The following is a 14,469-nucleotide window of genomic DNA, read 5'->3' on the forward strand; positions in this document are numbered from 1 at the left end:
TGTGCGGTGTGACAGGCAGCTAACGAGAGCAGGGAGATCAGATCCGTCACCGTCTGGCTCGGTTTCTCACACACACATGAACATACACACACAGTGTGTGTGTGTGTGTGTTTGTGTGTGAGCTAAGGATGAGCCATTTCAGCTACTGACATGCCGCAGCTCCAATCCCCAGATACTGAGACTCCTCCAGAGGAAAATACAGGCGGGACTTGTGCGCCACTGCCTCCTTTGTAGCCCACATCCACGTCCACGCAGCCGTCAACGCGCACTTTAGCAGCAGAATAAGAAAAAAATAACACAAATTATACAGCTTTAGACATAATAATAATAATATTATGCAGAGTAAATAAATGGCAAGAACGAGTAGTTAATTAACTAATTCATTATGGAGTGAGTCAAATAAATGACCAATAAATAATAGGCATATGCAATGATAATGTCATATTAGTGATTAACTAACCACTAACTAACGACTTCCCACACATCAGATTTAAACATTGGAATCAAAAGGCTAAATTACATTTGGAATTTAGAATTAAAACAAAATCTATAAATGCCATGTCAAGAATTTAGCTAAAACTGATCTTACATGTGAAATCATAATCCGTTTTGTTGCCCACAGGCTCAGAACTTTGCAGCGCCACAAGGGGGCGCCACATCTATGGGTTATAAATGCAACCACAGAGGGCTTTTATTATTGAGGCTGTAAAGGAAAGTAACCTGCTGCCATTAAAAGTTTGTGGTTTTTCTTTTTTCTTCAACAGGTTTCTGCAGCCGTGTGACTTGAAAACACACGTGCAAGTGCTGGGTCAATATTTTTCCTCTGAGAGCCGACTTAAACGTGGCAGCGAGCCAATAATGAAAGGCTGAATAAGTGAATAAATATTGAAACTTGGAAGTTTGAAGCTGATTCTATGAAGGAGTGTGTGGAGGTGTGAGGTCAGTGGCTTTGGAAATAAGTTTACGTGTGTGTGACACATGACAGTCGACTATTTACAATTTAAAATGAGCTCAATGGCCACAACAATGTTTATAGACTTTATTTATTTGCCATAATTTGTATTTGTGGTTTTAGAATTAACACAGTGGACAAAGCAGGACATTTCCTGGGATTCAAAACACCTAAATAGATTTAATGTTGTTATTATCTGTGTCCTGTTGTTTTTGTAAATCCCTTTTTAACTTAGATGTTTCCTAATCTTTCCTCTCTTTCATTAACCATTAAAATATACAACATAAAAACTTACGACACCACCGTAAACATCCATCCATCCCTCCATCTTCTACAGTTTTATCCTCACAAGTGATTTACTGTTGTGTGTGGCCCCTCGCTTGATCAAACGGTCTTTTCTTTTGCATCGCTTCCTCCAACAACAGTTTTCTCTGCTACTTTTCCACAGACTCTGCCATGAACGTCTAAAATAACGATATTGCTGCCTTGATCTTATAGCTAGCTAGGGTGTGAGTGAAGTGTCATAATATGAGTGGCCCTGATCTTGCAAGGCTGCTAATCCTCTAACAGACAGTAGGGGGCAGTGGAGACAGCCCCCCCCCCCCCACACAAACTGCCCATAACAAGCCATTTATCCATCACAATAACTCAGAAGCTGTTAAGATAGTAGTAAAATATGATAGGAAAAATGTGACGTATTTAGAAAATAAATACATATATGTTTATGAAAGGAAATACGCACAAATACATTTTATTAAAGGCCCAGTGTTTGATATTTAGGGGAGTTTATTGACAGAAATAGGTCCTTTTTGATCTGGAGTCCCAACGTCTGTGGAAACACCCCTGCTTTAACTGTAGTCTCATCCACCAGGTGTTAAATATACAATGCTAACATTTACTATAACACACCTTAATTCGCCTAATGTAAAAACAATGCTGTCCACAGACACAAGTACAATAAGAATTCTATATTTACTCACTTGAGCAGTCAAGGTGATCTTTACCTGTGGAATTAGAACACACACGTAGTTAAGAAGTTGGGTTGTTTCAACAACAAAAAAACAACATTTGTAGCGACTATAAAGCCTAAATGTAAACGCTGCTACGAAGCTAACTTCACCACTAACTGTGACGCGTGCGTATAACAAAACGTCCATAATGAAGTTAATGCAGTTTATTAAATCGAACTATTAATGGCAAAGTAGAAGTGTTGAAAAAAGGATCATAGGATACACAAAATAAAGATGTATTTAACAGTCAACAGAACATTACAGAGTCGAGCTAGCCGTCTTTCTTTCTCGAAACTTCCGTGAACAGGTGACGCGATCAATGAAAGCCACACCCCCTCTGTGCCAAACACCGGAAGTGACGTAAACAAAACAACAACGTAATAGCGAGTGAGTAAATAGGGAAAAAAAGAATGAGTAAAAAGGAAAATAATATGGAAACACTTTTTTTCACTAAGATCGATCATTTTCTAGTGGAACTAACATTCTTTGTGTAAATCTCTCAATTTGATAATCAACAACAACATTACTGAGTCATTATGACAAGTTTTCCCCTAAAATCTTATTATTATACGATATTTTGATCAGTCTGTGTATTTCAATGTGCTGTTTTGTATCAATGTATAATGTTGGTTCTGTATATTATACTTGTCCAAGTAAAATACAATTATTTTTAGTTTCCAAATCACCTGGATGTCCAGTTAATATAAAACCACACTGTAAGAAAGAAATAAATAAACACATTCTAACAGTATATGAAATAAAAGTAGACATTTATGTTTCAAAATGGAATACAAATGTATGTTAATCTTAATCGTGACTCACTTCCTCAGATTGGTCGCTTCTGTGTTTCCAGAGCAATATAATCTCTCTGATTTAAACGTGACGAATTAAGATATTTCACGCACGTTATCTCGGGCACCTTCACGGTTTATAATGACGAGTAATTACTTCCATCACTTACCGCTGCGCGTCGTGAGCGCGCACGTCCTGTTGATGGGGGGGTTACGTGCGCGCGTAAACACCCACAGAGAGAGAGAGAGAGCGCGCCACACACAAAAGCAGCAAATCTCCAGTGGAGTGGACGCACACAACTTCTGCTGCAGCGGCACAAACACCACAGCTGCTGCTGCTGCTCCACGGCCACAGAGAGGGTGAAACAAGGCGCTGTTTGCGTCTTATTTTGCGGAGTTTGGACCAGAGGAAACGCTTCCAAATGAAGGATTTAGTCACGTGCACCGCAGCAACTTTGAAGAGTGAGAGGATGAAGGTGACATAAGTTTGCGCAGAGTTCCTCTTGCAGTAACTTTATCTCCATGAAGAGAGCGTGTGAGCGAAAATAACCCGGGCTGACACGCAGTTTAACACGGTGTTAAAAGTCCACAGGACGCCGGGTGGTGGTGGTGGTGGTGGTGGTGGTGGTGGTGGTGGTGGAAGCCCACTTTGCAGCGGGCTCGCCGGGATGGTGCGCCTGCTGAGCTGCCTGCTGCTCGGGTATCTGACCTGGAATCTGCGGATATCGGACGCGCAGGGAGAATACTGCCACGGCTGGCTGGACACGAATGGAAATTATCACGAGGGCTTCCAGTGTCCGGAGGACTTTGACACCATGGACGCCACCGTGTGCTGCGGCTCCTGCGCGCTGCGCTACTGCTGCGCCGCCGCGGACGCGCGACTGGACCAGGGAAGCTGCACCAACGACAGGGAGGTGGAGAACACGGAGTTTGCTGCGCGTAGGTTTCCACTCACTGTTTTTAATTTTGTTTTACTCAATTCCTCTTGAAAGTGTTCTGCTGTGGTGTCGCTGCAACAAAGGGTCACACTTGTCTTTTTAAAGCACCACAAAATGAATGTTCAGTCCTAAAAACGCACCAAATTGTGCGCACTTTTATTCTCATCCCTGGCAGACAACAACTACAGTCACAAATGTGCTGTATGTAATGTTTATTATTAATATGTTTAGCTGATCTGCTCAGGTATCCATGAAGAGCAACACTGACTGCAGCAAAACCTTTGGGAATAAAGCACCAAATATGGATCATGCAACCATCAAAAAACGCACCATATTTTCACATTATTCAATCCGATTTATGTCAGGTTTGATGTGATTGAACTCTAGGAAAGTTGTCCTCTACAGACAGAGACAAAGACACTTCAGAAAGAGGACTGGGGGGGTTTTAATGCCTTGCTCACTGGCACTTAAGAGCCACAGATGGGTCTCCAAAAGAATCTGCTGCAACACATTAGTAAAAAGAAGTTGTGTTTAATGTATCAAATATATCTCTTGAGCATGTGGGCTTACAGAAAAAGCAGTAAATGAGTCAAAAATGTTATATTGTGCACAAATTTACTCACAAATGTAATTTGGGAATTGGCTTGTCATCTTAAAAAAACTGTCACCATATAAAATGTTGGGAAACAACTTTAATATGATGTATATAATGCAGCAATTGTCTCCTCTGTAGGACAATATGACTGATGTGTCCTAAAATGAGAAAACCAAGTGCCCAAAATCAACCACCAACATTTTACTGTTTAATCCACTGCCTCTGTGCCTAAATGTGTGCATGTGTTTCGGTAAATGTCTGAGGTCTGAGGTCCATCCAGTATTAATCAATCAAGTGTCCAGTTTCCAGAGTCAAGACTTTATCTCGCTTTGCGTCGTTTGACCTCCTCGGCTCACTGCAGATGGTTATCAGCGTCCAAAGGGGAAAATGGAGGCGCTTCTCCTGACAGACAGAGTGTCACTCAATCAAATGCACAAAAATGGAAGTTGCATCACAATAAAAAAAAAAAAAGTTTCCTCACACAAGGCTAAAGTATATCAGGAAAGCACATTCATGTGGCCGTGTCGATTATCAGCCAAGTGAGGGATCCACAGAAGCTCATTCAACAAGCGCCAAACCAATAATAAGTCACTTTAACCAGTTTTCTTTCAATTTCCCGAATGGTTAAGCTCTTAAGTCTGTAGCTGAATGGACTGCGTGCACACAATTTCCTATTTTTTTCTAAAATAAATAAACATTAGTTTCCTCAAGAGAGTAAAAAAAAATAGCTTCATCAAGTTGTAACCGGAGCCGTTTGAGTTTTCAGCGGAAATGTTGCGTTTTCTAAAATGTATACAAATTTATATAACTACAACTCCTGTGGAGTTGTAATGTTATAAAATGTCTTTGGTTGAACTAAATACTTGAAAATTCAAACGCAAAACATGCTTTGATTTGCAATCTGCACATTTTCAGCCTTTAAAGATGTTCGTATGTTGTATATATTTTGTTAAAAGTGTACTTGCGTGATCCAAAATGTCTCTTTAAACACTCTTTTAAACCATATCAGATTTCTATTTATGTTTAATTTTGGACAACATAAGCTTAACCATCTATAATTTACAAGGCAAATCCCTGATAAAATATGAGAATGAGGTAAGAAATACTTTTTTTTCCCCCCCAAATTTCCCCAAAAAGTTGCTCATTCTGCTGTTGAAGTTAAAAAAACACAGCAGTACCACTTGAAACAACAATTCCCATGATCCTTCGCTGCTGCAGTGTCACCAAACTAGATCTTTTGAGACCCAGAAATGACATACTGTGCATTTAAGTTCACGAAAATGTCATTAATGCTCTCCCTGTCGACCCTGACCTCCCCTCAGAGCCCATCTACGTGCCCTTCCTGATGGTGGGAAGCATCTTCGTCGCCTTCATCGTGGTCGGCTCCCTGGTGGCCGTCTACTGCTGCACCTGCCTGAGGCCCAAGCAGCCCACGCAGCAGCCCATCCGCTTCTCCCTGCGCAGCTGCCAGGGCGAGACCATCCCCATGATCCTCACCGCGGCTCCCCCGAGCCTCCGCGCCCCGTCGCGGCAGTCCAGCACGGCCACCACCAGCTCCAGCTCGGCGGGAGGCGGCAGCTCCATGCGGAGGTTCTCTCTCGGGGGTCAGGTGCAGCAGCATCAGCAGCAGCAGCAGCACAGCTGCCTGGTGTCTGCCACCATCTCCTCCTCGGCCTCCACACCCACACACGCGCCTCAGACTCTGCCTCCACCTCCTCCTCCGCCTTACACGTCCCCGCCCATGCAGCACCCGCTGCCCTCCACCCACGCACAACTGCAGCTCCATCAGCCCTCTCACCAGAGCGCCGGGTTCCTGTTGCCTCAGCAGTACTTCTTCCCCCTGCAGCCCGACGCCTTCGCTGCAGCCAAGGGCTTCGCCGACTTCGGCCAGAGCTGACAGTTCTCCCACGAGAGGAAGTGGAGGGATTTACGACATGTCTAGCTGGAGAGCGTGAGCTGGCGAGGGAGACGAACACACCGTGACACAGCCGGTGGTGTTTGGGTGGAGACCGCAAGCCGGGGGCCGAGAGCGGGACATGCGAGCGGCTCGACAGCAGGACGAGCGATTAAGTGCAACAAACGCTGCTGCGGCTGTGGTCCAAACATGTGGCCTGTGAAACGTTTCCTGCTGCCTCTGCAGCAGCAGCAGCAGCTCGGAAACACTTCAGAGTTCAAAACGCGCAACCCATTAGAGACGGCAACAATCTAACGCACTTTTATATCGTCTTGTAAACAGAATTGTGTGGTCTCTAATGACCGAAATCTCGCCGGTTTATCACGTTACCTTCCTTTCCGACATAAAGACAAGACTCTGCAACACTGACTCTTCTCACACGTGGAGAGATTTTACCGTAGATGTTGGAAATCAGGGATTTTTTAGTTTTTTTTTTGACAATCGCAAAGTCCTGATACACAACTAGGGCTGGGTATTTATTAAACACATTCAATACAGCCACAATATGGACTTTGATTCTTCAACGATACGTTACACGTCTTTTTTTTTGCAGTCGAACACCCAACTTTCTGCTCTCACCATTGAGTTTTTATTTAAATTTGTCATGTCACTAAAGATCCTTCATTTAGTCTTATTTAGTTATAACTTCCTGCACGTTAGATCTCATTAAAACAACATGCTACATGCTAATTGGCTCACTGACGCCGATGAGATCTTCTCTTTAGGTTCTAAATAGCGCTGGGCACGTCAACGCTAATGCATGCTAACGCGTGACCGGAAAAAGACACCTGTGACGTCACGTTGAGTCTCTAAAGTAACGCTAAAATTTAAAAAACAGCGGCACACATACGCAGTACAGAGGTACGCTAGCTCTTTTTTTTTTTTTTAATAAACAAACCGCTCCAGTTCAACTGTAGGTGCGCTAACGCAGCTAACAGAGATAGCTAGTAAACGGTGCCTGGACTCTGGTGCCGCAGCATATAAACATGACTCTTCCTAAACATAAAGTAACGATAAACTTGGTAAACTTGTTAAAATGAGTCTTTCAAGTAACGCTAAACTTTAAAAAACAGAGGCACACATACGCAGTACAGAGGTACGCTAGTTGTTTGTAGCGCTGCTCTTTTCGTTTAATCAACAGACCGCTCCAATTCCACTGTACGCGCGCTACCGCAGCTAACAGAGATAGCTAGTAAACGGTGCCTGGACTCCGGTGCCACAGCACATAAACATGACTCTGCCTAAACATAAAGTAACGCAGAACTCTAAAAAACAGAGCACACATACGCAGTACACAGGTACGCTAGTTATTTGTAGCGCTGCTCTTTTCGTTTAATAAACAGACCGCTCCAGTTCGACTGTATAGGCGCTAAAGGAGCTAACGCAGCTAGCTGGTGAACGGTGTCTGAACTCTGGCGCGTAAACATGACGTCACACGCGTCTTTTTCCGGTCAGTTAGCGCGTTAGCGTGCCCAGCGCTAGTTCTGAAACGTGATACTGCATTTGAAGTTCTAAAACCCAGCCCTAAGTTCAGTCAAAAACACATAAATAGCAAAGACCTATATACAACTGTAATTTTATTTTTGAAAAATAAAAAAAAAAGAGATGTGGACTTTTATATCATGTGGTACAATTTCTAAAGAAAATAAAATGTCTCTTGATAAATGTAGCTCTGCTGCTCTGGTAAACTGTGACGAGAACATTTCGACAACATGACACGCACACGTCCAGGAGGACGCCTCGCTGTCGCTCAGACGGACAGACTGACGGACAGACAGGAAACCGGAGCGGCCCCGGGGGTCTGAACGGCAGCTTCACTACCTGTCGCTCAGTCTCGCGCCAGACTTCACAGCAGGAATGCGGCGCTGAGATCAGTCATTGTCAGTGTTCAATGAGCATGGCATGGTCACAGTGTTAAAAACAACTCGGGCCCAGAACACAGAGGTTTGGGTTGCACCGACACAGGTAGAAGAAAACCTCCACAAAGACGGTTCTGTTTTATGATCGTCTCGACTTGGCAGTCGGGGTCCAATAACTTTCAGAGATTTCCTTTAATCTTTCTTAAAGTCACTGCTCCATCACAGAAACACAAACTCTGTGATTTAGCGTTCATCAGATCGCGGCGCTAACGTCCTCGGGTCTTGTCAACACTTGCCGAGCGTCGCATTCCACGCTCTGCTCGTGAAGAAGAAAAAAAACACGACTCGCGAACATGTTTCCGTGACACTTCCTAAATCTTTCGCACCGCTCTAATCTTTTTTATGTCTTTGCCAGGCGTCGAGAGACGTCTCGCATTTCTGTTCCCCCGGTTATCCAGGAAGATGGAAGTCTCTGTGGTTATTATTCCTCACACTGAAGGCTCTCACTTTACTTTAACTTTAATGCAGTCATTACTTTTGTCTTGTCGGGGGAAGAAAAAAAATCTGCTTTTTATTAGTTTTATAGTGTGTAACTGGTAAATTTAATCAAACGTCACACCTTCAGCTCCACATGACTCCGTAAAGCCGTGTTCAGATTCCCACGCTGCGCACAGGAAGTGATATAAAGATAGCAGGGAGGCGGCTGCAAACAGATTGGAGTGTAACTGAAAACACAAATGGTGCTTTCAGACAGACACAGTTTCTGGTTCTTGAGTCTCAGAACCTTGGTTCTTTCCGAGAAAGCAGCCCACGTTCACGCCAGATTAAGAGGAACCAAAGTGGGAGGACGTTATTCTGCGTTACGCCAGTGGAAGTAAACGCAACACTGGCAAAGTCTCAATAGTCCTTCTACTTACCACTTGTCCTCACGACCCAGAGTATGACACGCCCACTGATGATGCCACCGTTTGTGAGGGAGAACAAACTACCAGCTGAGAACCAACTTTTTAGGTTCTAAATTAGATTGTGGAACCTAAAGGCTAAAAGAAGCAGCCATCAAAAGTTTCAGAAATTAATTCTACTGCTCAGAAAGTCTTGATGGCATAGCCACTACTTTCCCTCGCTCCTGCACTGCTGCTGTATACACACAAACGCTCCCAGTCAGGTCTGATAGTATTGCATGACAAAAGTGGTTTACAGATAAAGAACGCAGCCTACAAACAATATTGCGTTGTTTCTGTTGACGAAAATCGAGGCAAAATAATATTAACAACAATCAGCAAAAGTTGCATACTGCAGCTTTAAATTTTTACGAATCAAACCTTTGTATATTTGCATGCAGCATGTTTTCGAGAGCTGCAAACCATTGCGAATCCAAAATTGGCATTTCATATTTCTGCTGCTTCACAATAAAAGCTCTACTACGGCCAAACACGGGCAGGCTTTTTATTGTGAAGCCGCAGCGAGTGTCCGTCATTAAAGAGGTTTAGACGTGACCGCTACCATTCATCACGGAAACAAGAAAACGGCCTCTCTGCAGGGAGCCTAGGGACACGAGGGGGATGAAACGGCGGGCAAACAGATCCAGCAGCTGCTCCGAGCTCGCAGTTATTTTTTGACGGACGTCTTTATTGGATGTAAACGGATTACGCAGATGCTCCTCTGGTTTACAACCGACAGTCCACAAAACCCAAAGACGTATAAATTACAACGATATCAACAGAAAACGGTAGTTTTTCTTGATAAAAAATTGTCAAAATTGGCTCGATCGGGAAGATGTATTTTCCAAAATGACTCAAAAACAAATGTTTTTATTAATCACAACCATATGGATGTGAAGTCAGCGTGTACGTGGTTCACGTTTCATCTCGCCCGCAGACACAGGAACATATTTGTGTCTGTTCAGGATCATGGATGAAAGTGGAAGGTAAACATCGTCACAATAATAATAAATAAGGAATGTCGCGTCACTCCCTGCCTTTTCCTGTTTAGGGTTCTCTGTCCTGTTTGTCGCCAAACACCAGGACAAGATGACGGCTGACGATTACTCCGATACGCAAGAATTCAAAAAAGGATGTTCACATGTATTTTTCCTCCATCGTCGTAAGGTTTATTTCATTGTCCTTCATGGCAGTAAAAGACAACACTTACAAGTTTGCAGTCGCCAACATGCAGAACAATCATCGAACGAAACGACAGAAAAAAAGAATGTCGAAAACAAACAAAAAAAAAGGTTTTTAAAAAGGTGCAATTTTTCTTCTTTTTTTTTTTTTTCTCTTTAGTAAAGTGATCAACACTCGAGAAAAGAATCAAAAGTAGTACAGTTAACACTCCAGAGAACAGTTTTGCTGTGTTTATCCATTCATGCAGCCCCACCACTTTTCACAGACAACAACAGTGTGTGTGTTTTTCATGTTTTCTGGAAAAAAGAAAAAAAAAAACAGTCAAAGCCTTCCACGACGACGAAAAACGACGGCGACGACGACATCCACATTCAGTGGTTTGGAAAGTTTTGGACAAAGATGACGACCAGTAAAGTTTTAACATTAAAGACCAGCAGAGAAAAGAAACCCTCACTGAACGGAGTAACACAAAAGAACTTCCCCTGTGAAGCAGAGGAACAGTGCATAAAGAAATTTAAACAGCCATGTACACTAAAAAAAAGAAAAAAAGAAAAAGAAATAATTTACCAAAAACCAGATTATACCAAACATCCACTACTGGAAAAAGGTACATTGAGTGCATTGTGCAACATCTCCTTTTGTTGAAGCGAGCTAAGCGTCAGAAATTCTCACAGTCGGGAGTTTGACCACACACACACATACATACATACACAGTCATACACACAAACACACACTTTCCCATAAAAACCATGCATCAGCAGCACACAGTAGTACACCATAGCTATAACTGGAGTCGTGCAGACAAACAACTGGAGCAAGCGCACACACACACACATACACACACACACATAAAAGAAACTCCCTGTCAGACATGCAGTGCATACACAGAATCTGTCCTTTGTTCAGGTCTCACACACACACACACACATACACACACGCACGCACGCACACATGCACATGCACTGCCCAGAACATGTGATCTCCCATAGGGAGAAGGAACGCAATCACGCAGACGTTACATTAAGTGGTCAATCATAAATAAATCAAGCGATATTAATGTCAACAACAACAATAACAATAATAATAATAAGAGACATTTTTTCTTTTTACGAAAGCTTAGTTTCCTCGTTTTCGATCTACACTAACCTGCAAGTTTGTCAGAAGAGAAAAAAAAATAATAAAACAGAACGTTTACACGGACGAGTCATTACAAAGCCAGTCGATGCAAAAAATCCATACATCTCCAATATAAAAATACAAATCCACGAAATAACTATAGAGACAAAGTAGTTTTGATAATGTCGTGGAGCTTTTTTTTAATCTGGCTAATAATGTCTCTCTCCCTTAAGATAATGGCACTTATGTTATAAGGATAAAATTTTAAGGGAAAACACTATCAGGACTTTTAAGCTTCGACAAGACCATCGTCACCTGTTTATTTATTTATTTTTATTTTTTTAAACGTGTGCCACGTGACGCACTCTGCAGCTTTCACTTCGTACGAGTGCAATAACTGTGGTGGGGGTGATTTTTGCGGAGCGACTGGTCTAAACTAGCATGGTTCAACTATTCTTGGCTACGTATGTGGGGGAGGGAGAAGTAGTTCTACGTAGGCACCATCGTGAGAGTTGAGACAGAGGTGACGTGTGGAATGCCATTGTCAAGAGTCAAAAGCGAACGCTTCTGCTGTAAAAACGGTGGAAACGACACAGGACACGGGACGACGGCGTCTAACCGGAAAGAAAAGAAGAAGATGTAAACAACACCAGGCACAATATCTACATACTTTTAAATGTGAACCTAAAAATAGATTTTTTTACGAAGGACGAAGGCATGAGCAAAATGTAAGGCTTTACACAAGCGATGCTTCAGTAAGTGCAAAAAAAATTAAAATACGTTTAAATTATGACTGATCGGCTCTGATGTGGTCCGTTTAGTGCTGGAAAACACTCAGGAGTGATTACATTTGGTTTGGAGTTTTTTCCCAATTCACGAGTACTTGGAAGATTGTATACACGACTGCTCTTTGGCAATCTTTCACAAGTTTTCAAAAACGAATAATAATAATAATAATAATAATAATAATAATCGTCCAGTGATTTGACTTTTGTCGATAACAGTGTTTTGATTTCAATTGGATTAAGCGATTCTGTGCTCGGTGACGAGCGCGAGTGAGAAAAACAGTGAAGAACCTTTAAAACCACAGACTGCTAAGAAAGCACAGTGCTCTTCACGTCTGCTGGAAACACAACGACAGCCGATAGTGAACGCGGTTGATTCCTTGTTTTTTTTTCTTTTTTTCTCCCCTTTCCTTGTTTTCAAAAAAAAAAAAAAAAAAGTCACTCTTCATGTCCAAAAAAATCCCCATCAAGGTGGAGGCAAGCGCTCGCACCTCTGCTTCTCTCTCTGTTAAGATTCAAATACCGCCACAGTAAAACTGTAGGCCGCTGTGGCTCCAAGTTTGGACAGCCCCGGGAACGAGAAGGCCGTCAGCTCACCACTCGTTGGTTCTCTGTTTGGTGGTGTCGTACGCTCGGATCACCTCGGACTGGGACACCACTCCGTTCTCGTCTTGAGAGAAGGCGTAGCCGTCTGAAAGAAGGATCGAAGCAGGTTTTAAAAAAACAAGAATACGGTTGCTCGGATCATCAAAGAAAATGTGCAAATAAAACAAATAAAACACTTAATAGTAAAATTTTTGGGAAAATGTGCTTACTTGCTTTAGATGATTGACACCACTCTATTAGAGCTACGCTAAATAAGTTACCTGTCCAGAGTCTACCCTGCCTTTCACCCTTTGTCAGCTGGGATTAGCACCAGCAACCTCGTGGATAATAAATGAACAAATGAATATTATAACAGGACTATAGTGTGCTAATAATAGCACTACAGCAGTGATTGTGCACCGCTATAGTTCAACTGTAGGCGCGCTAACGACGCTAAAAGAGCTAACATAGCTAACTGCTAAACGGTGCCTCCAGTGCCGAGGCACGTGAACACGACGTCACGCGCGTCTTTGTTACGGTCAGTCGTCGTGGAAGTGCATCGTGCGTTAAAGTTCGTTAACATTGACACCACTCTATTAGAACTATGCTAAATATAGACAAAAAATAAGTGTCACGCTAAACTGAGCTAGCTTGGACGCTAAAGCCGCTGCTACTACCCAGTTTTGTTTCTCGCAGACAAAACTGGGTACACTTCACATTCCAATCACAGAGCATCAAGCATCTACACTATTTTCTCTGAAAGACCAAGATTCCCATCTGGGTTTTTTCCGACTACTGGAAAAACCCAGATGTTGGTTTAACAACACAAAATCCCCCCCAAACTCCTCTAAACATCTGGATAAAAATAAAACACGGGAATTTAAAGGTTAAAAAAAACAAAAAAACTTTCCAAGATGTGATCAGCAGCCACCACCTGTTTCAAGAACGTATGTCTCAGTATATTGAAAGAGAGAGGCACAAAGTTCAGACTGTGGAAAAGCTAATAATTCATGTACAGTTGGACGCCACCATTTCATTGGACTACTGTCTTTGTCCCTGTTTACAAGCCGTATCTGTGAATCCATTAATTTGACAAAGTTTGTACATGCTCCACAAATGGGCTCAGCTCTTTTTAGGTTGTTGGTATAAGGCTGGTTGAGGTGGTGACAAGTTAGTAACATGCTGAAAATGGTAGATTCTTTGAGACTTTGAAAAATGTTAATGTTGAGGTGTATTTTAAAAAGTCTGATTTAGCTGCACTAAAACGACAACTTGGTTTTTACTGTCATACACCTGCTCGTTCTAGTGCTGGGCATGCTTACCCGTTGACGGCGGTTAAATACATGTGCAACGCAACGCAGAAATTAGTCTCTAAAGCAGGGGTTCTCATAGTTTTGATACCTGAGGGCCAATTTAGGAACCCAACGTTGGACTGAGGGCCGCCAAAGGAAAAAAACAAGAAAAAAAAACAGCAAGAAATCCCATTTGTAATAATTTTAATGACCAGATTGCAGTTCTACAGTTTACACTTATTGGTCTGTATCCAGTAATGTCCAATAAACATTTCACAAGCTTAGTCGCTCCTGGATTTAAACTATCAACTCTAATTCATTGTGGGCCGCCAGAAATGTTTCTGTGGGCTGCCATTGGCCCCCGGGCCGCACTTTGAGAACCAATGCTCTAAAGTTACGCTAAACTTTAAAAACAGAGGCACACAAACGCAGTACACAGGTACGACTGTTTTTTTGTAGCGCTGCTGCT

At 42.5% G+C, this 14,469-nt stretch overlaps 2 protein-coding genes across 2 annotated transcripts in view; one reads left to right on the forward strand and one right to left on the reverse strand.

Annotated features, from left to right (window-relative positions):
• Positions 1-3,421: 3,421 nt before the first annotated feature.
• On the forward strand, positions 3,422-6,183 carry shisa3 (shisa family member 3; the record flags this gene model as incomplete). Its single annotated transcript, XM_083891545.1, has 2 exons — positions 3,422-3,692; positions 5,609-6,183. 2 exons carry the CDS (start codon positions 3,422-3,424, stop codon positions 6,181-6,183), a joined length of 846 nt encoding a protein of 281 aa, XP_083747671.1.
• A 4,239-nt stretch (positions 6,184-10,422) lies between these two features.
• Positions 10,423-14,469, reverse strand: part of atp8a1 (ATPase phospholipid transporting 8A1) — a 92,106-nt gene continuing 88,059 nt past the window's right edge. Inside the window, exon 37 of the mRNA XM_083891713.1 lies at positions 10,423-12,814. Coding sequence (XP_083747839.1) covers positions 12,717-12,814 — 98 coding nt within the window. The 3' untranslated portion in view covers positions 10,423-12,716. The remainder of the gene's footprint in view (positions 12,815-14,469) is intronic.

Source organism: Microchirus variegatus (assembly GCF_963457635.1).
Source record: "Microchirus variegatus genome assembly, chromosome: 6".
In the NCBI taxonomy this organism is placed as follows: Eukaryota; Metazoa; Chordata; class Actinopteri; order Pleuronectiformes; family Soleidae; genus Microchirus; species Microchirus variegatus.